Source organism: Oncorhynchus clarkii, chromosome 20 (genome assembly GCF_045791955.1).
Source record: "Oncorhynchus clarkii lewisi isolate Uvic-CL-2024 chromosome 20, UVic_Ocla_1.0, whole genome shotgun sequence".
Taxonomy (NCBI): domain Eukaryota; kingdom Metazoa; phylum Chordata; class Actinopteri; order Salmoniformes; family Salmonidae; genus Oncorhynchus; species Oncorhynchus clarkii.
The window spans coordinates 753,315-779,675 of NC_092166.1; the positions used below are offsets into that span (position 1 = coordinate 753,315).

Consider the following 26,361-nt stretch of genomic DNA (forward strand, 5'->3'; position numbering starts at 1 on the left):
CTGTCCTCTCCTCTGTCACCACTGTCCTGATCCTCTATTAGTTCCTGTCCACTTATCTCTCCTGATCCTCTATTAGTTCCTGTCCTCTCCTCTGCCCTGATCCTCTATTAGTTCCTGTGCTCTCCTCTGTCAGCACTGTCCTGATCCTCTATTAGTTCCTGTGTTCTCCTCTGTCCTGATCCTGTATTAGTTCCTGTCCTCTCCTCTGTCCTGATCCTCAATTAGTTCCTGTCCTCTCCTCTGTCCTGATCCTCTATTAGTTCCTGTCCTCTCCTCTGTCCTGATCCTCTATTAGTTCCTGTCCTCTCCTCTGTCCTGATCCTCAATTAGTTCCTGTCCTCTCCTCTGTCCTGATCCTCTATTAGTTCCTGTTCTCTCCTCTGTCCTGATCCTCTATTAGTTCCTGTCCTCTCCTCTGTCCTGATCCTCTATTAGTTCCTGTCCTCACCTCTGTCCTGATCCTCAATTAGTTCCTGTCCTCTCCTCTGACCTGATCCTCTATTAGTTCCTGTTCTCTCCTCTGTCCTGATCCTCTATTAGTTCCTGTTCTCTCCTCTGTCCTCATCCTCTATTAGTTCCTGTCCTCTCCTCTGTCCTAATCCTCTATTAGTTCCTGACCTCTCCTCTTTCAGCACTGTCCTGATCCTCTATTTGTTCCTGTCCTCTCCTCTGTCCTGAACCTCTATTCGTTCCTGTCCTCTCCTCTGTCCTGATCCTCTATTAGTTCCTGTCCTCTCCTCTGACCTGATCCTCTATTAGTTCCTGTTCTCTCCTCTGTCCTGATCCTCTATTAGTTCCTGTTCTCTCCTCTGTCCTCATCCTCTATTAGTTCCTGTCCTCTCCTCTGTCCTAATCCTCTATTAGTTCCTGACCTCTCCTCTTTCAGCACTGTCCTGATCCTCTATCAGTTCCTGTTCCCTCCTCTGTCCTAATCTTCTATTAATTCCTGTCCTCTCCTCTGTCACCACTGTCACCACTGTCCTGATCCGCTATTAGTTCCTTTCCTCTCATCTGTCCTGATCCTGTATTAGTTCCTGTCCTCTCCTCTGTCCTGGTCCTCTATTAGTTCCTGTCCTCTCCTCTGTCCTGATCCTCTATTAGTTCCTATCCTCTCATCTGTCAGCACTGTCCTGATCCTCTATTAGTCCCTGTTCTCTCCTCTGTCACCACTGTCCTGAACCTCTATTAGTCCCTGTCCTCTCCACTGTCCTGATCCTCTATTAGTTCAGGTCCTCTCCTCTGTCCTGATCCTCTATTAGTTCCTGTTCTCTCCTCTGTCCTGATCCTCTATTAGTTCCTGTTAACTCCTCTGTCACCACTGTCCTGATCCTCTATTAGTTCCTGTCCCCTCCTCTGTCCTGATCCTCTATTAGTTCCTGTCCTCTCCTCTGTCCTGACCCTCTATTAGTTCCTGTCTTCTCCTCTGTCCTGACCCTCTATTAGTTCCTGTCCTCTCCTCTGTCCTGATCCTCTATTAGTTCCTGTTCTCTCCTCTGTCACCACTGTCCGGATCCTCTATTAGTTCCTGTCCTCTCCTCTGTCCTGATCCTCTATTAGTTCCTGTCCTCTCCTCTGTCCTGTTCCTCTATCAGTTCCTGTCCTCTCCTCTGTCCTGATTCTCTATTAGTTCCTGTTCTCTACTCTGTCCTGATCCTCTTAGTTCCTGTCCTCTCATCTGTCCTGATCCTCTATTAGTTCCTGTTCTCTCCTCTGTCACCACTGTCCTGATCCTCTATTAGTTCCTGTCCTCTCCTCTGTCCTAATCCTATATTAGTTCCTGTCCTCTCTTCTGTCCTGATCCTCTATTAGTTCCTGTTCCCTCCTCTGTCACCACTGTCCTAATCTTCTATTAATTCCTGTCCTCTCCTCTGTCACCACTGTCCTGATCCTCTATTAGTTCCTGTCCTCTTATCGCTCCTGATCCTCTATTAGTTCATGTCCTCTCCTCTGTCCTGATCCTCTATTAGTTCCTGTCCTCTCCTCTGTCAGCACTGTCCTGATCCTCTATTAGTTCCTGTCCTCTCCTCTGTCCTGATCCTGTATTAGTTCCTGTCCTCTCCTCTGTCCTGATCATCTATTAGATCCTGTCCTCTCCTATGTCCTGATCCTCTAGTAGTTCCTGTTCTCTCCTCTGTCCTGATCCTCTATTAGTTCATATCCTCTCATCTGTCCTGATTCTCTATTAGTTCCTGTCCTCTCCTCTGTCCTGTTCCTCTATTAGTTCCTGTCCTCTCCTCTGTCAGCACTGTCCTGATCCTCTATTAGTTCCTGTTCTCTCCTCTGTCCTGATCCTCTAATAGTTCCTGTCCTCTCATTTGTACTGATCCTGTATTAGTTCCTGTTCTCTCCTCTGTCACCACTGTCCTGATCCTCTATTCGTTCCTGTCCTCTCCTCTGTCAGCACTGTCCTGATCCTCTATTAGTTCCTGTTCTCTCCTCTGTCACCACTGTCCTGATCCTCTATTAGTTCCTGTCCTCTCATCTGTCCTGTTCCTCTATTAGTTCCTGTTCTCTCCTCTGTCACCACTGTCCTGATCCTCTATTAGTTCCTGTCCTCTCCACTGTCCTATCCTCTATTAGTTCCTGTCCTCTCGTCTGTCCTGAACCTCTGTTAGTTCCTGTCCTCTCCTCTGTCCTGATCCTCTATTAGTTCCTGTCCTCTCCTCTGTCCTGATTCTCTATTAGTTCCTGTCCTCTCGTCTGTCCTGAACCTCTATTAGTTCCTGTCCTCTCCTCTGTCCTGAACCTCTATTAGTTCCTGTTCTCTTTTCTGTCCTGATCCTCTATTAGTTCCTGTCCTCTCCTCTGTCCTGATCCTCTATTAGTTCCTTTTCTCTCCTCTTTCACCACTGTCCTGATCCTCTATTAGTTCCTGTCCTCTCCTCTGTCCTGATCCTCTATTAGTTCCTGTCCTCTCCTCTATCCTGATCCTCTATTAGTTCATGTTCTCTACTCTGTCCTGATCCTCTATTCGTTCCTGTCCTCTCATCTGTCCTGATCCTCTATTAGTTCATGTTCTCTCCTCTGTCACCACTGTCCTGATCCTCTATTAGTTCCTGTCCTCTCCTCTGTCCTGATCCTCTATTAGTTCCTGTCCTCTCCTCTGTCACCACTGTCCTGATCCTCTATTAGTTCCTGTCCACTTATCTCTCCTGATCCTCTATTAGTTCCTGTCCTCTCCTCTGCCCTGATCCTCTATTAGTTCCTGTGCTCTCCTCTGTCAGCACTGTCCTGATCCTCTATTAGTTCCTGTGTTCTCCTCTGTCCTGATCCTGTATTAGTTCCTGTCCTCTCCTCTGTCCTGATCCTCAATTAGTTCCTGTCCTCTCCTCTGTCCTGATCCTCTATTAGTTCCTGTCCTCTCCTCTGTCCTGATCCTCTATTAGTTCCTGTCCTCTCCTCTGTCCTGATCCTCAATTAGTTCCTGTCCTCTCCTCTGTCCTGATCCTCTATTAGTTCCTGTTCTCTCCTCTGTCCTGATCCTCTATTAGTTCCTGTCCTCTCCTCTGTCCTGATCCTCTATTAGTTCCTGTCCTCACCTCTGTCCTGATCCTCAATTAGTTCCTGTCCTCTCCTCTGACCTGATCCTCTATTAGTTCCTGTTCTCTCCTCTGTCCTGATCCTCTATTAGTTCCTGTTCTCTCCTCTGTCCTCATCCTCTATTAGTTCCTGTCCTCTCCTCTGTCCTAATCCTCTATTAGTTCCTGACCTCTCCTCTTTCAGCACTGTCCTGATCCTCTATTTGTTCCTGTCCTCTCCTCTGTCCTGAACCTCTATTCGTTCCTGTCCTCTCCTCTGTCCTGATCCTCTATTAGTTCCTGTCCTCACCTCTGTCCTGATCCTCAATTAGATCCTGTCCTCTCCTCTGACCTGATCCTCTATTAGTTCCTGTTCTCTCCTCTGTCCTGATCCTTTATTAGTTCCTGTCCTCTCCTTTGTCCTGATCTTCTATTAGTTCCTGTTCTCTCCTCTGTCCTGATCCTCTATTAGTTCCTGTCCTCTCGTCTGTCCTGAACCTCTATTAGTTCCTGTCCTCTCCTCTGTCCTGATTCTCTATTAGTTCCTGTTCTCTCCTCTGTCACCACTGTCCCGATCCTCTATTAGTTCCTGTTCTCTCCTCTGTCAGCACTGTCCTGATCCTCTATTAGTTCCTGTCCTCTCCTCTGTCCTGATCCTCTATTAGTTCCTGTCCTCTCATCTGTCCTGATCCTCTATTAGTTCCTGTCCTCTCATCTGTCCTGATCCTCTATTAGTTCCTGTTCTCTCCTCTGTCCTGATCCTCTATTAGTTCCTGTCCTCTCATCTGTCCTGATCCTCAATTAGTTCCTGTTCTCTCCTCTGTCACCACTGTCCTGATCCTCTATTAGTTTATGTCCTCTCCTCTGTCTTGATCCTCTATTAGTTCCTGTTCTCTCCTCTGTCCTGATCCTCTATTAGTTCCTGTTCTCTCCTCTGTCACCACTGTCTTGATCCTCTATTAGTTCCTGTCCTGTCCTCTGTCATGATCCTCTAGTTCCTGTCCTCTCCTCTGTCCTGATCCTCTATCAGTTCCTGTTCCCTCCTCTGTCCTAATCTTCTATTAATTCCTGTCCTCTCCTCTGTCACCACTGTCACCACTGTCCTGATCCGCTATTAGTTCCTTTCCTCTCATCTGTCCTGATCCTGTATTAGTTCCTGTCCTCTCCTCTGTCCTGGTCCTCTATTAGTTCCTGTCCTCTCCTCTGTCCTGATCCTCTATTAGTTCCTATCCTCTCATCTGTCAGCACTGTCCTGATCCTCTATTAGTCCCTGTTCTCTCCTCTGTCACCACTGTCCTGAACCTCTATTAGTCCCTGTCCTCTCCACTGTCCTGATCCTCTATTAGTTCAGGTCCTCTCCTCTGTCCTGATCCTCTATTAGTTCCTGTTCTCTCCTCTGTCCTGATCCTCTATTAGTTCCTGTTAACTCCTCTGTCACCACTGTCCTGATCCTCTATTAGTTCCTGTCCCCTCCTCTGTCCTGATCCTCTATTAGTTCCTGTCCTCTCCTCTGTCCTGACCCTCTATTAGTTCCTGTCTTCTCCTCTGTCCTGACCCTCTATTAGTTCCTGTCCTCTCCTCTGTCCTGATCCTCTATTAGTTCCTGTTCTCTCCTCTGTCACCACTGTCCGGATCCTCTATTAGTTCCTGTCCTCTCCTCTGTCCTGATCCTCTATTAGTTCCTGTCCTCTCCTCTGTCCTGATCCTCTATCAGTTCCTGTCCTCTCCTCTGTCCTGATTCTCTATTAGTTCCTGTTCTCTACTCTGTCCTGATCCTCTTAGTTCCTGTCCTCTCATCTGTCCTGATCCTCTATTAGTTCCTGTTCTCTCCTCTGTCACCACTGTCCTGATCCTCTATTAGTTCCTGTCCTCTCCTCTGTCCTAATCCTCTATTAGTTCCTGTCCTCTCTTCTGTCCTGATCCTCTATTAGTTCCTGTTCCCTCCTCTGTCACCACTGTCCTAATCTTCTATTAATTCCTGTCCTCTCCTCTGTCACCACTGTCCTGATCCTCTATTAGTTCCTGTCCTCTTATCTCTCCTGATCCTCTATTAGTTCATGTCCTCTCCTCTGTCCTGATCCTCTATTAGTTCCTGTCCTCTCCTCTGTCAGCACTGTCCTGATCCTCTATTAGTTCCTGTCCTCTCCTCTGTCCTGATCCTGTATTAGTTCCTGTCCTCTCCTCTGTCCTGATCATCTATTAGATCCTGTCCTCTCCTATGTCCTGATCCTCTAGTAGTTCCTGTTCTCTCCTCTGTCCTGATCCTCTATTAGTTCATATCCTCTCATCTGTCCTGATTCTCTATTAGTTCCTGTCCTCTCCTCTGTCCTGTTCCTCTATTAGTTCCTGTCCTCTCCTCTGTCAGCACTGTCCTGATCCTCTATTAGTTCCTGTTCTCTCCTCTGTCCTGATCCTCTAATAGTTCCTGTCCTCTCATTTGTACTGATCCTGTATTAGTTCCTGTTCTCTCCTCTGTCACCACTGTCCTGATCCTCTATTCGTTCCTGTCCTCTCCTCTGTCAGCACTGTCCTGATCCTCTATTAGTTCCTGTTCTCTCCTCTGTCACCACTGTCCTGATCCTCTATTAGTTCCTGTCCTCTCATCTGTCCTGTTCCTCTATTAGTTCCTGTTCTCTCCTCTGTCACCACTGTCCTGATCCTCTATTAGTTCCTGTCCTCTCCACTGTCCTATCCTCTATTAGTTCCTGTCCTCTCGTCTGTCCTGAACCTCTGTTAGTTCCTGTCCTCTCCTCTGTCCTGATCCTCTATTAGTTCCTGTCCTCTCCTCTGTCCTGATTCTCTATTAGTTCCTGTCCTCTCGTCTGTCCTGAACCTCTATTAGTTCCTGTCCTCTCCTCTATTAGTTCCTGTTCTCTTTTCTGTCCTGATCCTCTATTAGTTCCTGTCCTCTCCTCTGTCCTGATCCTCTATTAGTTCCTTTTCTCTCCTCTTTCACCACTGTCCTGATCCTCTATTAGTTCCTGTCCTCTCCTCTGTCCTGATCCTCTATTAGTTCCTGTCCTCTCGTCTGTCCTGAACCTCTATTAGTTCCTGTCCTCTCCTCTGTCCTGATTCTCTATTAGTTCCTGTTCTCTCCTCTGTCACCACTGTCCCGATCCTCTATTAGTTCCTGTTCTCTCCTCTGTCAGCACTGTCCTGATCCTCTATGAGTTCCTGTTCTCTCCTCTGTCACCACTGTCCTGCTCCTCTATTAGGTCCTGTCCTCTCATCTGTCCTGATCCTCTATTAGTTCTTGTTCTCTCCTCTGTCACCACTGTCCTGATTCTCTATTAGTTCCTGTCCTCTCCTCTGTCACCACTGTCCTGATCCTCTATTAGTTCCTGTCCTCTCCACTGTCCTGATCCTCTATTAGTTCCTGTCCTCTCGTCTGTCCTGAACCTCTATTAGTTCCTGTCCTCTCATCTGTCCTGTTCCTCTATTAGTTCCTGTTCTCTCCTCTGTCACCACTGTCCTGATCCTCTATTAGTTCCTGTCCTCTCCACTGTCCTATCCTCTATTAGTTCCTGTCCTCTCGTCTGTCCTGAACCTCTGTTAGTTCCTGTCCTCTCCTCTGTCCTGATCCTCTATTAGTTCCTGTCCTCTCCTCTGTCCTGATTCTCTATTAGTTCCTGTCCTCTCGTCTGTCCTGAACCTCTATTAGTTCCTGTCCTCTCCTCTGTCCTGAACCTCTATTAGTTCCTGTTCTCTTTTCTGTCCTGATCCTCTATTAGTTCCTGTCCTCTCCTCTGTCCTGATCCTCTATTAGTTCATTTTCTCTCCTCTTTCACCACTGTCCTGATCCTCTATTAGTTCCTGTCCTCTCCTCTGTCCTGATCCTCTATTAGTTCCTGTCCTCTCGTCTGTCCTGAACCTCTATTAGTTCCTGTCCTCTCCTCTGTCCTGATTCTCTATTAGTTCCTGTTCTCTCCTCTGTCACCACTGTCCCGATCCTCTATTAGTTCCTGTTCTCTCCTCTGTCAGCACTGTCCTGATCCTCTATGAGTTCCTGTTCTCTCCTCTGTCACCACTGTCCTGATCCTCTATTAGGTCCTGTCCTCTCATCTGTCCTGATCCTCTATTAGTTCTTGTTCTCTCCTCTGTCACCACTGTCCTGATTCTCTATTAGTTCCTGTCCTCTCCTCTGTCACCACTGTCCTGATCCTCTATTAGTTCCTGTCCTCTCCACTGTCCTGATCCTCTATTAGTTCCTGTCCTCTCGTCTGTCCTGAACCTCTATTAGTTCCTGTCCTCTCCTCTGTCCTGATCCTCTATTAGTTCCTGTTCTCTGCTCTGCCCTGATCCTCTATTAGTTCCTGTCCTCTACTCTGTCAGCACTGTCCTGATCCTCTATTAGTTTCTGTCCTCTCCTCTGTCCTGATCCTCTATTAGTTCCTCTCTGTCACCACTGTCCTGATCCTTTATTAGTTCCTGTCCTCTCCTCTGTCCTGATCCTCTATTAGTTCCTGTTCTCTCCTCTGTCCTGATCCTCTATTAGTTCCTGTCCTCTCCTCTGTCCTGAACCTCTATTCGTTCCTGTCCTCTCATCTGTCCCGATCCTCTATTAGTTCCTGTTCTCTCCTCTGTCCTGATCCTCAATTAGTTCCTGTCCTCTCCTCTGTCCTGATCCTCTATTAGTTCCTCTCCTCTGTCACCACTGTCCTGAGCCTCTATTAGTTCCTGTCCTCTCCTCTGTCCTGATTCTCTATTAGTTCCTGTACTCTCCTCTGTCCTGATCCTCTATTAGTTCCTGTCCTCTCCTCTGTCCTGAACCTCTATTCGTTCCTGTCCTCCAATCTGTCCCGATCCTCTATTAGTTCCTGTTCTCTCCTCTGTCCTGATTCTCTATTAGTTCCTGTCCTCTCCCTTGTCCTGATCCTCTATTAGTTCCTGTCCTCCCCTCTGTCACCACTGTCCTGATCCTCTATTAGTTCCTGTCCTCTCCTCTGTCCTGATCCTCTATTAGTTCCTGTCTTCTCCTCTGTCCTGATCCTCTATTAGTTCCTGTCTTCTCATCTCTCCTGATCCTCTATTAGTTCCTGTCCTCTCCTCTGTCCTGGTCCTCTATTAGTTCCTGTCCTCTCATCTGTCCTGATCCTCTATTAGTTCCTGTCCTCTCATCTGTCCTGATCCTCTATTAGTTCCTGTCCTCTCATCTCTCCTGATCCTCTATTAGTTCCTGTCCATCTCCTCTGTCAGCACTGTCCTGATCCTCTATTAGTTCCTGTCCTCTCCTCTGTCACCACTGTCCTGATCCTCTATTAGTTCCTCTCCTCTCCTCTGTCACAACTGTCCTGATCCTCTATTAGTTCCTGTTCTCTCCTCTGTCACCACTGTCCTGATCCTCTATTAGTTCCTGTCCTCTCCTCTGTCACCACTGTCCTGATCCTCTATTAGTTCCTGTCCTCTCCTCTGTCCTGATCCTCTATTAGTTCCTGCCCTCTCCTGTGTCCTGAACCTCTATTAGTTCCTGTCCTCTCATCTGTCCTGATCCTCTATTAGTTCCTGTCCTCTCCTCTGTCCTGATCCTGTATTAGTTCCTGTCCTCTCCTCTGTCCTGATCCTCTATTAGTTCCTGTCCTCTCATCTGTCCTGATCCTCTATTAGTTCCTGTTCTCTCCTCTGTCACCACTGTCCTGATCCTCTATTAGTTCCTGTCCTCTGCTCTGCCCTGATCCTATATTAGTTCCTGTCCTCTACTCTGTCAGCACTGTCCTGATCCTCTATTAGTTCCTGTTCTCTGCTCTGCCCTGTTCCTCTATTAGTTCCTGTCCTCTACTCTGTCAGTACTGTCCTGATCCTCTATTAGTTCCTGTCCTCTCCTCTGTCATGATCTACTATTAGTTCCTGTCCTCTCCTCTGTCCTGATCCTCTATTAGTTCCTCTCCTCTGTTACCACTGTCCTGATCCTCTATTAGTTCCTGTCCTCTCCTCTGTCCTGATCCTCTATTAGTTCCTGTCCTCTCCTCTGTCCTGATCCTCTATTAGTTCCTCTCTGTCACCACTGTCCTGATCCTTTATTAGTTCCTGTCCTCTCCTCTGTCCTGATCCTCTATTAGTTCCTGTTCTCTCCTCTGTCCTGATCCTCTATTAGTTCCTGTCCTCTCCTCTGTCCTGAACCTCTATTCGTTCCTGTCCTCTCATCTGTCCCGATCCTCTATTAGTTCCTGTTCTCTCCTCTGTCCTGATCCTCAATTAGTTCCTGTCCTCTCCTCTGTCCTGATCCTCTATTAGTTCCTCTCCTCTGTCACCACTGTCCTGAGCCTCTATTAGTTCCTGTCCTCTCCTCTGTCCTGATTCTCTATTAGTTCCTGTACTCTCCTCTGTCCTGATCCTCTATTAGTTCCTGTCCTCTCCTCTGTCCTGAACCTCTATTCGTTCCTGTCCTCCAATCTGTCCCGATCCTCTATTAGTTCCTGTTCTCTCCTCTGTCCTGATTCTCTATTAGTTCCTGTCCTCTCCCTTGTCCTGATCCTCTATTAGTTCCTGTCCTCCCCTCTGTCACCACTGTCCTGATCCTCTATTAGTTCCTGTCCTCTCCTCTGTCCTGATCCTCTATTAGTTCCTGTCTTCTCCTCTGTCCTGATCCTCTATTAGTTCCTGTCTTCTCATCTCTCCTGATCCTCTATTAGTTCCTGTCCTCTCCTCTGTCCTGGTCCTCTATTAGTTCCTGTCCTCTCATCTGTCCTGATCCTCTATTAGTTCCTGTCCTCTCATCTGTCCTGATCCTCTATTAGTTCCTGTCCTCTCATCTCTCCTGATCCTCTATTAGTTCCTGTCCATCTCCTCTCTCAGCACTGTCCTGATCCTCTATTAGTTCCTGTCCTCTCCTCTGTCACCACTGTCCTGATCCTCTATTAGTTCCTCTCCTCTCCTCTGTCACAACTGTCCTGATCCTCTATTAGTTCCTGTTCTCTCCTCTGTCACCACTGTCCTGATCCTCTATTAGTTCCTGTCCTCTCCTCTGTCACCACTGTCCTGATCCTCTATTAGTTCCTGTCCTCTCCTCTGTCCTGATCCTCTATTAGTTCCTGCCCTCTCCTGTGTCCTGAACCTCTATTAGTTCCTGTCCTCTCATCTGTCCTGATCCTCTATTAGTTCCTGTCCTCTCCTCTGTCCTGATCCTGTATTAGTTCCTGTCCTCTCCTCTGTCCTGATCCTCTATTAGTTCCTGTCCTCTCATCTGTCCTGATCCTCTATTAGTTCCTGTTCTCTCCTCTGTCACCACTGTCCTGATCCTCTATTAGTTCCTGTCCTCTGCTCTGCCCTGATCCTATATTAGTTCCTGTCCTCTACTCTGTCAGCACTGTCCTGATCCTCTATTAGTTCCTGTTCTCTGCTCTGCCCTGTTCCTCTATTAGTTCCTCTCCTCTGTCACCACTGTCCTGATCCTCTATTAGTTCCTGTCCTCTCCTCTGTCCTGATCCTCTATTAGTTCCTGTCCTCTCCTCTGTCCTGACCCTCTATTAGTTCCTGTCCTCTCCTCTGTCCTGAACCTCTATTCGTTCCTGTCCTCTCATCTGTCCTGATCCCCTATTAGTTCCTGTTCTCTCCTCTGTCCTGATCCTCTATTAGTTCCTGTCCTCTCCTCTGTCCTGAACCTCTATTAGTTCATGTCCTCTCCTTTGTCCTGATCCTCTATTAGTTCCTGTCCTCCACTCTGTCACCACTGTCCTGATCCTCTATTAGTTCCTGTCCTCTCGTCTGTCCTGATCCTCTATTAGTTCCTGTTCTCTCCTCTGTCCTGATCCTCTATTAGTTCCTGTCCTCTCCTCTGTCCTGACCCTCTATTAGTTCATGTTCTCTGCTCTGCCCTGATCCTCTATTAGTTCCTGTCCTCTACTCTGTCAGCACTGTCCTAATCCTCTATTAGTTTCTGTCCTCTCCTCTGTCCTGATCCTCTATTAGTTCCTCTCCTCTGTCACCCCTGTCCTGATCCTCTATTAGTTCCTGTCCTCTCCTCTGTCCTGATCCTCTATTAGTTCCTGTACTCTCCTCTGTCCTGATCCTCTATTAGTTCCTGTCCTCTCCTCTGTCCTGAACCTCTATTCGTTCCTGTCCTCTCATCTGTCCTGATCCTCTATTATTTCCTGTTCTCTCCTCTGTCCTGATCCTCTATTAGATCCTGTCCTCTCCTCTGTCCTGAACCTCTATTCGTTCCTGTCCTCTCATCTGTCCCGATCCTCTATTAGTTCCTGTTCTCTCCTCTGTCCTGATCCTCTATTAGTTCCTGTCCTCTCCTCTGTCCTGATCCTCTATTAGTTCCTCTCCTCTGTCACCACTGTCCTGATCCTCTATTAGTTCCTGTCCTCTCCTCTGTCCTGATCCTCTATTAGTTCCTGTACTCTCCTCTGTCCTGATCCTCTATTAGTTCCTGTCCTCTCCTCTGTCCTGAACCTCTATTCGTTCCTGTCCTCCAATCTGTCCTGATCCTCTATCCTCTATTAGTTCCTGTTCTCTCCTCTGTCCTGATTCTCTATTAGTTCCTGTCCTCTCCTTTGTCCTGATCCTCTATTAGTTCCTGTCCTCCCCTCTGTCACCACTGTCCTGATCCTCTATTAGTTCCTGTCCTCTCCTCTGTCCTGATCCTCTATTAGTTCCTGTCCTCTCATCTGTCCTGATCCTCTATTAGTTCCTGTCCTCTCATCTGTCCTGATCCTCTATTAGTTCCTGTCCTCTCCTCTGTCCTGATCCTCTATTAGTTCCTGTCCTCTCATCTGTCCTGATCCTCTATTAGTTCTTGTCCTCTCCTCTGTCCTGATCCTCTATTAGTTCCTGTCCTCTCCTCTGTCCTGATCCTCTATTAGTTCCTGTCCTCTCATCTGTCCTGATCCTCTAGTAGTTCCTGTTCTCTCCTCTGTCACCACTGTCCTGATCCTCTATTAGTTCCTGTCCTCTGCTCTGCCCTGATCCTATATTAGTTCCTGTCCTCTACTCTGTCAGCACTGTCCTGATCCTCTATTAGTTCCTGTTCTCTGCTCTGCCCTGTTCCTCTATTAGTTCCTGTCCTCTACTCTGTCAGCACTGTCCTGATCCTCTATTAGTTCCTGTCCTCTCCTCTGTCATGATCTACTATTAGTTCCTGTCCTCTCCTCTGTCCTGATCCTCTATTAGTTCCTCTCCTCTGTCACCACTGTCCTGATCCTCTATTAGTTCCTGTCCTCTCCTCTGTCCTGATCCTCTATTAGTTCCTGTCCTCTCCTCTGTCCTGATCCTCTATTAGTTCCTGTCCTCTCCTCTGTCCTGAACCTCTATTCGTTCCTGTCCTCTCATCTGTCCTGATCCTCTATTAGTTCCTGTTCTCTCCTCTGTCCTGATCCTCTATTAGTTCCTGTCCTCTCCTCTGTCCTGAACCTCTATTCGTTCGTGTCCTCTCATCTGTCCTGATCCTCTATTAGTTCCTGTTCTCTCCTCTGTCCTGATTCTCTATTAGTTCATGTCCTCTCCTTTGTCCTGATCCTCTATTAGTTCCTGTCCTCCACTCTGTCACCACTGTCCTGATCCTCTATTAGTTCCTGTCCTCTCGTCTGTCCTGATCCTCTATTAGTTCCTGTTCTCTCCTCTGTCCTGATCCTCTATTAGTTCCTGTCCTCTCCTCTGTCCTGACCCTCTATTAGTTCCTGTTCTCTGCTCTGCCCTGATCCTCTATTAGTTCCTGTCCTCTACTCTGTCAGCACTGTCCTGATCCTCTATTAGTTCCTGTTCTCTGCTCTGCCCTGATCCTCTATTAGTTCCTGTCCTCTACTCTGTCAGCACTGTCCTGATCCTCTATTAGTTTCTGTCCTCTCCTCTGTCCTGATCCTCTATTAGTTCCTCTCCTCTGTCACCACTGTCCTGATCCTCTATTAGTTCCTGTCCTCTCCTCTGTCCTGATCCTCTATTAGTTCCTGTACTCTCCTCTGTCCTGATCCTCTATTAGTTCCTGTCCTCTCCTCTGTCCTGAACCTCTATTCGTTCCTGTCCTCTCATCTGTCCTGATCCTCTATTAGTTCCTGTTCTCTCCTCTGTCCTGATCCTCTATTAGTTCCTGTCCTCTCCTCTGTCCTGAACCTCTATTCGTTCCTGTCCTCTCATCTGTCCCGATCCTCTATTAGTTCCTGTTCTCTCCTCTGTCCTGATCCTCTATTAGTTCGTGTCCTCTCCTCTGTCATGATCCTCTATTAGTTCCTCTCCTCTGTCACCACTGTCCTGATCCTCTATTAGTTCCTGTCCTCTCCTCTGTCCTGATCCTCTATTAGTTCCTGTACTCTCCTCTGTCCTGATCCTCTATTAGTTCCTGTCCTCTCCTCTGTCCTGAACCTCTATTCGTTCCTGTCCTCCAATCTGTCCCGATCCTCTATCCTCTATTAGTTCCTGTTCTCTCCTCTGTCCTGATTCTCTATTAGTTCCTGTCCTCTCCTTTGTCCTGATCCTCTATTAGTTCCTGTCCTCCCCTCTGTCACCACTGTCCTGATCCTCTATTAGTTCCTGTCCTCTCCTCTGTCCTGATCCTCTATTAGTTCCTCTCCTCTCATCTGTCCTGATCCTCTATTAGTTCCTGTCCTCTCCTCTGTCCTGACCCTCTATTAGTTCCTGTTCTCTGCTCTGCCCTGATCCTCTATTAGTTCCTGTCCTCTACTCTGTCAGCACTGTCCTGATCCTCTATTAGTTCCTGTTCTCTGCTCTGCCCTGATCCCCTATTAGTTCCTGTCCTCTACTCTGTCAGCACTGTCCTGATCCTCTATTAGTTTCTGTCCTCTCCTCTGTCCTGATCCTCTATTAGTTCCTCTCCTCTGTCACCACTGTCCTGATCCTCTATTAGTTCCTGTCCTCTCCTCTGTCCTGATCCTCTATTAGTTCCTGTACTCTCCTCTGTCCTGATCCTCTATTAGTTCCTGTCCTCTCCTCTGTCCTGAACCTCTATTCGTTCCTGTCCTCTCATCTGTCCTGATCCTCTATTAGTTCCTGTTCTCTCCTCTGTCCTGATCCTCTATTAGTTCCTGTCCTCTCCTCTGTCCTGAACCTCTATTCGTTCCTGTCCTCTCATCTGTCCCGATCCTCTATTAGTTCCTGTTCTCTCCTCTGTCCTGATCCTCTATTAGTTCCTGTCCTCTCCTCTGTCCTGATCCTCTATTAGTTCCTCTCCTCTGTCACCACTGTCCTGATCCTCTATTAGTTCCTGTCCTCTCCTCTGTCCTGATCCTCTATTAGTTCCTGTACTCTCCTCTGTCCTGATCCTCTATTAGTTCCTGTCCTCTCCTCTGTCCTGAACCTCTATTCGTTCCTGTCCTCCAATCTGTCCCGATCCTCTATCCTCTATTAGTTCCTGTTCTCTCCTCTGTCCTGATTCTCTATTAGTTCCTGTCCTCTCCTTTGTCCTGATCCTCTATTAGTTCCTGTCCTCCCCTCTGTCACCACTGTCCTGATCCTCTATTAGTTCCTGTCCTCTCCTCTGTCCTGATCCTCTATTAGTTCCTGTCCTCTCATCTGTCCTGATCCTCTATTAGTTCCTGTCCTCTCATCTGTCCTGATCCTCTATTAGTTCCTGTCCTCTCCTCTGTCCTGATCCTCTATTAGTTCCTGTCCTCTCATCTGTCCTGATCCTCTATTAGTTCCTGTCCTCTCATCTCTCCTGATCCTCTATTAGTTCCTGTCCTCTACTCTGTCAGCACTGTCCTGATCCTCTATTAGTTCCTGTCCTCTCCTCTGTCACCACTGTCCTGATCCTCTATTAGTTCCTGCTGGGTCAGACTGATAGATACATGTTGAGTGAACTCTGACTTTGCCATTGTTACAACACATACAGACTGTCTGCTGAACTTTGACCTTGTCATTGTTACAACACATACAGACTGTCTGTTGAACTCTGACCTTGTCGTTGTTACAACACATACAGATTGTCTGCTGAACTCTGACCTTGTCGTTGTTACAACACATAAAGACTCTCTGCTGAACCCTGACCTTGTCGTTGTTACAACACATACAGACTGTCTGCTGATCTCCGACCTTGTCGTTGTTACAACACATACAGACTGTCTGCTGTGATGTCATGGATTTACCCTTCTATCTCTCTGTCTCCTTCTCCAGAAATGAGAAACCCAGAGCCCTGTCTCTACTGTTAACTATCTAACCGCGCGCGTGTGTGTGTGTGTGTCCACCAGGATTGATAAACCCAAAGCCCTGTCTCTACTGTTAACTATCTAACCACGCGCGTGTGTGTGTGTCCACCAGGATTGATAAACCCAAAGCCATGTCTTTGCTGCTCCATACAGCTGATATCAGCCACCCAGCTAAGACATGGGACCTGCACCACCGCTGGACAGCATCCCTTCTGGAGGAGTTCTTCAGACAGGTAACCTCTGACCTCTGACCTCTAACCCTATACCACCGCTGGACAGCTTCCCTTCTGGAGGAGTTCTTCAGACAGGTAACCTCTGACCTCTGACCTCTAACCCTACACCACCGCTGGACAGCATCCCTTCTGGAGGAGTTCTTCAGACAGGTAACCTCTGACCTCTAACCCTACACCACCGCTGGACAGCATCCCTTCTGGAGGAGTTCTTCAGACAGGTAACCGCTGACCTCTGACCTCTAACCCTATACCACCGCTGGACAGCATCCCTTCTGGAGGAGTTCTTCAGACAGGTAACCTCTGACCTCTGACCCTACACCACCGCTGGACAGCATCCCTTCTGTAGGAGTTCTTCAGACAGGTAACCTCTGACCTCTAACCCTACACCACCGCTGGACAGCATCCCTTCTGGAGGAGTTCTTCAGACAGGTAACCTCTGACCTCTAACCCTATACCACCGCTGGACAGCATCCCTTCTGGAGGAGTTCTTCAGACAGGTAACCTCTGACCTCTGACCCTACACCACCGCTGGACAGCATCCCTTCTGTAGGAGTTCTTCAGACAGGTAACCTCTGACCTCTAACCCTACACCACCGCTGGACCAATTTATGTAGTATGTACATGAATGTATAGTTAAAGTGACTATGCATATAAGATAAACCGAGAGTAGCAGCAGCGTAAAAGAGGGGTTGGGGGCGGCACACAATGTAAATAATCCGGGTAGCCATTTGATTACCTGTTCAGGAGTCTTATGGCTTGGGGGTAAAAACTGTTGAGAAGCCTTTTTGTCCTAGACTTGGCACACCGGTACCACTTGCCATGCGGTAGTAGAGAGAACAGTCTATGACTGGGGTGACTGGAGTCTTTGACAATTTTCAGGGCCTTCCTCTGACACCGGCTGGTGTAGAGGTCCTGGATGGCAGGCAGCTTAGCCCCAGTGATGTACTGGGCCGTACCCACTACCCTCTGAAGTGCATTGTGGTCGGAGGCCGAGCAGTTGCCTTACCAGGCAGTGATGCAACCGGTCAGAATGCTCTCGATGTTGCAGCTGTAGAACCTTTTAAAGATCTCAGGACCCATGCCAAGTCTTTTTAGTTTGCTGTGGGGGAATAGGCTTTGTCGTGCCCTCTTCACAACTCTCTTGGTGTGTTTGGACCAATCTAGTTTGTTATTGATGTGGAAACCAAGGAATTTGAAGCTCCCAACCTGCTCCACTACAGCCCCGTCGATGAGAATGGGGACGTGCTTGGTGCTCCTTTTCCTGTAGTCCACAATCATCTCCTTAGTCTTGGGTCACATTGAGGGATTGGTTGTTATTCTGGCTCCACACGGTCAGGTCTCTGAACTCCTCCCAATAGGCTGTCTTGTCGTTGTCGGTGATCAGGCCTACCACTGTCGTGTCGTCAGCAAACTTAATGATGGTGTTGGAGTCGTGCCTGGCCATGCAGTCCTGGGTGAACAGGGAGAACAGGAGGGGACTGAGCACGCACCCCTGGGGAGCTCCAGTGTTGAGGATCAGCATGGGAGATGTGTTGCTACCTACCCTCACCACCTGGGGGCGGCCTGTCAGGAAGTCCAGGATCCAGTTGCAGAGGGAGGTGTTATAGTTTATTATGCTGTGTTGATAGCCTTATAGTATTATCAGATTTCCACTGGTCTAATGTCCATTGATCGTGTTTCTTGGCTCAAGCAAGTCTCTTCTTCTTATTGGTGTCCGTTGTGGTTTCTTTGCAGCAATTCAACCATGAAGGCCTGATTCACGCAGTCTCCTCTGAACAGTTGATGTTGAGATGTGTCTGTTACTTGAACTCTGTGAAGTATTTTTTGGGGTGAAAACTGAGGTGCAGCTAACTCTAATGAAATCATCCTCTGCAGCAGAGGTAACTCTGCGTCTTCCTTTCCTGTGGCGGTCCTCCTGAGAGCCTGTTTCATCATAGCACTTGATGGTTTTTGCGGCTGCACTTGAAGAAACAAATTGACTGACCTTAATGTCTTAAAACCTCTTCATCCTACCCCCTCCTTTTTTGAACATTCTGTTAAAAATCGCGCAACTTTTCAGCGTCCTGCTACTCATGCCAGGAATATAGTATATGCATATGATTAGTATGTGTGGATAGAAAACACTCTGAAGTTTCTAAAACTGGTTAAATCACGGCTGTGACTATAACAGAGCGTGTGTTTCATTGAAAAACGCAAGAAAAACTGCTCTCTGAAAGCAAAAAATAATTTCCATAAGTCACTTCCACCAGTTGTTAAAAGAGAACAGAAATTAATGGGAATTTGCCTGCACCTCATACAAATTCCGCACGATGGCGCCATTGTACTAATTTTCAATTGAATTAATTGTTGGAAAATACATCTGTCTGACCTCCATTTTCCCAGTCTTCACCCGGAAGCAGTTTAGGGAGAGATCAGATGGCATTGTTTTTGAAGTGAGGACCTATTGAAGAGACATCGCCCTGTAATCATTTTGATAGATTATAAACGTTTACTAATACCTAAAGTTGGATTACAAAAGGATTTCGAAGTGTTTTGTGAAAGTTTATCGTCGACTTTTTTAATTTTAAAAAATTACGCAGCGTTTAAAAACGATGATTTTTTCTGAATGACACAACTTCTATACAAAGCTATTTTGGGTATATATGGACCGATTTAAACGAAAAAAAGACCCAATAGTGATGTTTATGGGGCATATAGGAGTGCCAAGAAAGAAGCTCGTCTAAGGTAATGAATGTTTTATATTTTATTTCTGCGTTTTGGGTAGCGCCGGCTATCGCAAAATCTGTTGTTTACGTGTCGAGCTGGCATTTTGGGGGGTGCATGCTATCAGATAATAGCTTCTGATGCTTTCGCCGAAAAGCATTTTAAAAATCTGACTTGCTGGCTAGGTTCACAACGAGTGTAGCTTTAATTCAATACCCTGCTTGTGAATTTTGATCAAGGTTTGAGTTTTAACGAGTACATTTAGCATTTAGCGTAGCGCATTTGCATTTCCAGGTGCCTACTTGGGACATATGCGTCTCAAGTAGGAGCAAGAAGTTAAAGTATTGATGGGCTGTCATTTCTCTTTGCTTATTTGAGCTGTTCTTGCCATAATATGGACTTGGTCTTTTACCAAATAGGGCTATCTTATGTTTACCACCCCTACCTAAACAACGCAACTGATTCGCTCAAACGCAACTTTTTTGGGATTGTTGTCCCTTCCACGGGACGGTTGAGCTAACTTAGACTAATGAGATTAGCATGAGGTTGTTAGTAACAAGAACATTTCCCAGGACATAGACATATCTGATATGGGCAGAAAGCTTAAATTCTTGTTAATCTAACTGCACTGTCCAATTTACAGTAGATATTACAGTGAAATAATACCATGCTACTGTTTGAGGAGAGTTCACAGTTTTGAACATGAAAAGTTATTAATAAACAAATTAGGCACATTTGGGCAGTCTTGACATTCAAACATTTTGAATAGAAATGCAATGGTTCATTGGATCAGACTAAAACTCGGCACATACACTGCTGCCATCTAGTGGCCATATCTAAAATGCACCTGGGCTGGAATAATACATTATAACCTTTGTCTTGCGTTTCAAAGATGATGGAAACAAAAAATACATTATTTTTTTTGTCTTTGTATGATCTTTTACCAGATCTATTGTGTTATATTCTACTACATTCCTTTCACATTTCCACAAACTTCAAAGTGCTTCCTTTCTAATGGTACCAAGAAAATGCATATCCTTGTTTCAGGGCTACTGAGCTACAGGCAGTTAGATTTGGGTATGTCATTTTAGGCGAAAATTGAGAAAAAAGGGGCCGATCCTTAAGAGGTTTTAAGAAGTCACACCTCCATCCCTAGTACCTGGTCACACCTCCATCCCTAGTACCTAGTCACATCTCCATCCCTAGTACCTAGTCACATCTCCATCCCTAGTACCTAGTCACATCTCCATCCCTAGTACCTGGTCACACCTCCATCCCTAGTACCTGGTTACACCTCCATCCCTAGTACCTGGTCACACCTCCATCCCTAGTACCTGGTCACACCTCCATCCCCAGTACCTAGTCACACCTCCATCACTAATATCTAGTCACACCCCCATCCCTAGTACCTAGTCACATCTCCATCCCTAGTACCTAGTCACATCTCCATCCCTAGTACCTAGTCACATCTCCATCCCTAGTACCTGGTCACACCTCCATCCCTAGTACCTGGTCACACCTCCATCCCTAGTACCTGGTCACACCTCCATCCCCAGTACCTAGTCACACCTCCATCCCTAATATCTAGTCACACCTCCATCCCCAGTACCTAGTCACACCACCATCACTAATACCTAGTCACACCTCCATCACTAATATCTAGTCACACCTCCATCCCCAGTACCTAGTCACACCACCATCACTAATACCTAGTCACACCTCCATCACTAATATCTAGTCACACCTCCATCCCCAGTACCTAGTCACACCACCATCACTAATACCTAGTCACACCTCCATCACTAATATCTAGTCACACCTCCATCCCCAGTACCTAGTCACACCTTCATCACTAATATCTAGTCACACCTCCATCACTAATATCTAGTCACACCTCCATCCCCAGTACCTAGTCACACCTCCATCCCTAGTACCTAGTCACACCTCCATCCCCAGTACCTAGTCACACCACCATCACTAATACCTAGTCACACCTCCATCACTAATATCTAGTCACACCTCCATCCCCAGTACCTAGTCACACCTTCATCACTAATATCTAGTCACACCTCCATCACTAATACCTAGTCACACCTCCATCACTAATATCTAGTCACACCTCCATCCCCAGTACCTAGTCACACCACCATCACTAATACCTAGTCACACCTTCATCACTAATATCTAGTCACACCTCCATCACTAATATCTAGTCACACCTCCATCCCCAGTACCTAGTCACACCTCCATCCCTAGTACCTAGTCACACCTCCATCCCCAGTACCTAGTCACACCACCATCACTAATACCTAGTCACACCTCCATCACTAATATCTAGTCACACCTCCATCCCCAGTACCTAGTCACACCACCATCACTAATACCTAGTCACACCTCCATCACTAATACCTAGTCACACCTCCATCCCCAGTACCTAGTCACACCTCCATCCCCAGTACCTAGTCACACCTCCATCCCCAGTACCTAGTCACACCTCCATCCCCAGTACCTAGTCACACCTCCATCCCCAGTACCTAGTCACACCTCCATCCCCAGTACCTAGTCACACCTCCATCACTAATATCTAGTCACACCTCCATCCCCAGTACCTAGTCACACCACCATCACTAATACCTAGTCACACCTCCATCACTAATATCTAGTCACACCTCCATCCCCAGTACCTAGTCACACCACCATCACTAATACCTAGTCACACCTCCATCACTAATACCTAGTCACACCTCCATCCCCAGTACCTAGTCACACCTCCATCCCCAGTACCTAGTCACACCTCCATCACTAATATCTAGTCACACCTCCATCACTAATACCTAGTCACACCTCCATCCCTAGTACCTAGTCACACCTCCATCCCCAGTATCTAGTCACACCTCCATCACTAATATCTAGTCACACCTCCATCCCCAGTACCTAGTCACACCTCCATCACTAATATCTAGTCACACCTCCATCACTAATATCTAGTCACACCTCCATCCCCAGTACCTAGTCACACCTCCATCCCCAGTACCTAGTCACACCTCCATCCCTAGTACCTAGTCACATCTCCATCCCTAGTACCTAGTCACATCTCCATCCCTAGTACCTAGTCACACCTCCATCCCCAGTACCTAGTCACACCTCCATCACTAATATCTAGTCACACCTCCATCCCCAGTACCTAGTCACACCACCATCACTAATACCTAGTCACACCTCCATCACTAATATCTAGTCACACCTCCATCCCCAGTACCTAGTCACACCTCCATCACTAATATCTAGTCACACCTCCATCCCCAGTACCTAGTCACACCACCATCACTAATACCTAGTCACACCTCCATCACTAATATCTAGTCACACCTCCATCCCCAGTACCTAGTCACACCACCATCACTAATACCTAGTCACACCTCCATCACTAATATCTAGTCACACCTCCATCCCCAGTACCTAGTCACACCTCCATCCCCAGTACCTAGTCACACCTCCATCCCCAGTACCTGGTGCCTGCATTATTGTTTGCCACTTGGCTTTAAATTGTACCAATGTGTTTTTCTCTGTCATACATAGTATTTCAATGTTTCAATAATAAATAATTATATTTTTCCATTGTGTTAATGATGGTGATGACGTTTTTTTCAAGATCAGTGTTGAGAAGAGAATCTTCCAGTCCATTGGGTGTCTCACTACACTCCCATATGCCATGTCTTGATTGGGTTATTGACGGTGTGATGTCATCATGTTGATCATGTGATGTGCTGTGTGTCTCCAGGGCGATAAGGAGGCTGAACTAGGACTGCCCTTCTCTCCTCTGTGTGACCGCAAGTCAACCATGGTGGCACAGTCCCAGATAGGTGAGTTATATAACCTCAACCCTGACAACAAGTCAACCATGGTGGCCCAGTCCCAGATAGGTGAGTTACATAACCTCAACCCTGACATATGTGATACATTTCCATGAACAGTAAAGTAAGTATCATACATTGTGATATACAGTCCGTTTGGGAAGTATTCAGACCCCTTCCATTTTTCCATATTTTGTTACTTTACAGCCTAATTCTAAAATGGATTTTAAAAAGAGACACACAATACCCCATAAACAGGTTTTTAGAAATCTTTATAGAAAGCCTTATTTACATAAGTATTCCAACCCTTTGCTATGAGACTCTAAATTGAGTTCAGGTACATTCTGTTTCCATTGATCATCCTTGAGTTGTTTCTAAAACTTGATTGGAGTCCACCTGTGGTAAATTCAATTGATTCGACATGATTTAGAAAGATCCCACAGTTGACAGTGCATGTCAGAGCAAAAACCAAGCCATGAGGTTGAAAGAAATGTCCGTAGAGCTCCGAAACAGGATTGTGTCAAGGCACAGATCTGGAGAAGGGTACCAAAAAATGTATTCATAATTTAAGGGCACCAAGAACACAGTGGCCTCCATCATTCTTAAATGGAAGCAGTTTGGAACCACCAAGACTCTTCCTAGAGCTGGCTGCCCAGCCAAACAATTGGGGAGAAGAACAATTGGGGAGAATTGGTCAGGGAGATCACCAAGAACCCTATTGTCACTCTGACAGAGCTACGGAGTTCCTCTGTGGAGATGGGAGAACCGTCCAGAAACTCAACCATCTCTGCAGCACTCCACCTGTCAGGCCTTTATGATAGCGTGGCCAGACGGAAAAAACTCCTCAGTAAAAGGCAAATGACAGCCCGCTTGGAGTTTGTCAAAAGGCACCTAAAGACTCTCAGACCATAAGAAACAAGATTCTCTGGTCTGACGATTCCACGATTGAACTCTTTGGTCTGAATGCCAAGCGTCATGTCTGGAGGAAACGTGGCACCAACCCTATGGTGAAGCATGGTGGTGGCAGCATCATGCTGTAGGGATGTTTTTGAGCGGCAGGGACTGGGAGACAAGTCAGGATCGAGGGAAAGATGAACGGAGCAAAGTACAGAGAGATCCTTGATGAAAACCTGCTCCAGCGCGCTCAGTACCTCAGACTGGTGCGAAGGTTCACCTTCCAACAGGACAACGACCCTAAGCACACAGCCAAGACAGCTTCAGGAGTAGCTTCGGGACAAGTCTCTGAATGTCCTTGAGTGGCCCAACCAGAGCCTGGACTCGAACCCGATGTCATTCGAGGGCTGCGCATGATCAGCAAATTAATTTGTCTAATTTCACTTTGCTTGTGAGAAGCATTAGCACAAGCAAGTCTGAATAGGCTTAGCTATACCATAGCCTCTGCCATAGAAACAAACAGAAGAGGGCTTTGTGTCTGTGGTTGCACCTTTAAAATGCAGAAAACCACTCGTCTCTAGACAAATTTTTTTTTTTGAAATATCCAAAACCCAATTTAATCTACAAAAAATGTTTGTCACAAAAAAATAGATGATTTGTAATATGGATCAGATGAGAGAGTCCCATGTGCCTTGGTTGGTAAAGCATGGCTTTTGCAGCGCCAGTGTTGTGGGTTCGATTCCCGCGGGGGGACAGGTACGCTCTGCTAAATAACCGAAATAAAAATACAAGTCATTACCAGTAAATAAATGAATAGGGAAATGTTAGCTGTGCTGTAGAATTGTTTATCCCATCAAGGTGTGCCACGGTTAAAACACGGTTGATAACCACTGGCCTCTCTATGTGTCTGTCTCCAGGGTTTATAGACTTCATTGTGGTTCCAACCTTCACCGTGTTGACAGAAATGACGGAGAAGATTGTCATTCCGCTCATCGACGAGGCGTCACTCAGCCTGGCAGGGTTCAGACGCTCCAGGTACCACAATTCCTGCTTCTACTTCCTGGTACCGGCTTCTACTTCCTGTTTCTCCTGTAGGAAAAGAGAGCATCGCCAATACAGTGTATCTTCTGGACCTATCAGTTTGTGGCACTGGGTCCAGGAGATGATGTGGTCATCCGGCTCCAAGGAGAAAGCCAAAATGAGTTTCAGGGCCTGTGAAGGGTTGTTATTCCCTGTTATTCCCTGTTATACCCTCTTATACACTGTTATACCCGCTGTGTGGTCGAGTCTATGGAGGATTAAACACTGCTGTTATCCCAAACACAGGCCTCCACTCCGTGCTTTAAAGGAGAGTTGGCAACTTCACAGTCTTCACCCTGTCAACCCTGTAGAAACTATCTCTCCTCTAGTGGTCCAGTCTCAGTTAACTATAAGTCTCCTCTCTGTCAACCTTGTAGAAACTATCCCTCCTCTAGTGGTCCAGTCTCAGTTAACTATAAGTCTTCTCTCTGTCAACCCTGTAGAAACTATCCCTCCTCTAGTGGTCCAGTCTCAGTTAACTATAAGTCTTCTCTCTGTCAACCCTGTAGAAACTATCTCTCCTCTAGTGGTCCAGTCTCAGTTAACTATAAGTCTCCTCCCTGTCAACCATGTAGATACCTTTTTCTTTTTACTACTCTCCTCTCCTCTCTTCTCTTCTCTTCTCTTCTCTTCTCTTCTCTTCTCTTCTCTTCTCTTCTCTTCTCTTCTCTTCTCTTCTCTTCTCTTCTATTCTCTTCTCTTCTCTTCTCTTCTCTTCTCTTCTCTTCTCTTCTCTTCTATTCTCTTCTCTTCTCTTCTCTTCTCTTCTCTTCTCTTCTCTTCTCTTCTCTTCTCTTCTTTTCTCCTCTCCTCTCTCCAGTCTAAACAGTATTAGCTGTGAGGATGCTAAGCGTGGTAGTGTAAAGAGTACCGGATCAGAGGGCAGTGCTACTGGACATTTTTCTCTACTGGCTGTGGACCTGAAGAACTTCAAGGCTCTGTGGAACGAAGAGGTTTATCAGAACAGAGAGAGATGGAAGACACAGGCCACTAAAGGTGTCTTGTCTGTAGTTTTATCGATCGACCAATTAATCAACTAACCAACCAATCAATATCCCGTGACATTTTTGTGTGTGTGTATGTGTGTGTGTGTGTGTGTGTGTGTGTGTGTGTGTGTGTGTGTGTGTGTGTGTGTGTGTGTGTGTGTGTGTGTGTCTGTGTGCATGTGTGTGTATCTGTGTTCCTGTGTGTTCCTCCAGAGACACAGGAGAAGGCCAGAAGTGAGGCTGAGGAGGAGAGAGTGCTGCAGGAAGACACTATGGAATCCCAGGAGAGAGAAATTGAAACAGAGCTGGGAAATACAGAGTTACAGGAGGGAGAGGGAGAGGAAGAGGGAGAGGAAGAAGAGGTGGAGGGAGAGGGAGAAGAGGAGAGTGAAGTGCCAGAGGAGCTCAACTTACGTCAGGACAAATGCACAGAGAAGACCGGAGAGAGAGATGGAGTGAGGACAGGAGAGAGGGATGGAGTGAGGACACAGACTGGAAGTGCAGCAGACACCAGCCCACCATTACAGAAGAGTAGGTGTCATTATACTGTATATTAAACAGGTTTTTCAGGAAACATTTTCTCTTATGTCAGAGGGGGCGGAGTCTCCACAGAGTGACCAAAACACCTGAAGGTAAAAGACAGCCAACCTCTACTGACAGGTAACATGAAGGTAAGAGACACCAACCTCTGCTGACATCAACACTAACTCAAACTGCTGACAGGTAACATGAAGGTAAAAGACACCAACCTCTACTGACAGGTAACAAGTTCTATGTTGTTTCCCTCAGCGGTAGATCTGCACTAGGATCAAGCAGCAGACCAGGAGGCTGAAGCTCTAACGCTCTCTACTGGACAGAGACTATTACATGTCATCCCTCCATCCTCCATCCGCTGTTTCTTATCGTATGTAGAGTACGTAAGAGCCAACCTCTACTTTATACATGAGAGCTCTTTGAAGCAATGAGGAAAAATCATAACTTCAGATCTTGAGAACTTA

General features: G+C 46.7%; 1 protein-coding gene across 1 annotated transcript in view; it reads left to right on the forward strand.

Annotated features, from left to right (window-relative positions):
- The window catches only part of LOC139376482 (dual specificity calcium/calmodulin-dependent 3',5'-cyclic nucleotide phosphodiesterase 1C-like), a 98,743-nt gene extending 72,585 nt beyond the window's left edge, over window positions 1-26,158 (forward strand). Inside the window, exons 11-16 of the mRNA XM_071119117.1 lie at window positions 15,726-15,846; window positions 22,331-22,412; window positions 24,215-24,332; window positions 25,198-25,373; window positions 25,577-25,818; window positions 26,153-26,158. Coding sequence (XP_070975218.1) covers window positions 15,726-15,846; window positions 22,331-22,412; window positions 24,215-24,332; window positions 25,198-25,373; window positions 25,577-25,818; window positions 26,153-26,158 — 745 coding nt within the window. The remainder of the gene's footprint in view (window positions 1-15,725; window positions 15,847-22,330; window positions 22,413-24,214; window positions 24,333-25,197; window positions 25,374-25,576; window positions 25,819-26,152) is intronic.
- The last annotated feature ends 203 nt before the right edge of the window (window positions 26,159-26,361 follow it).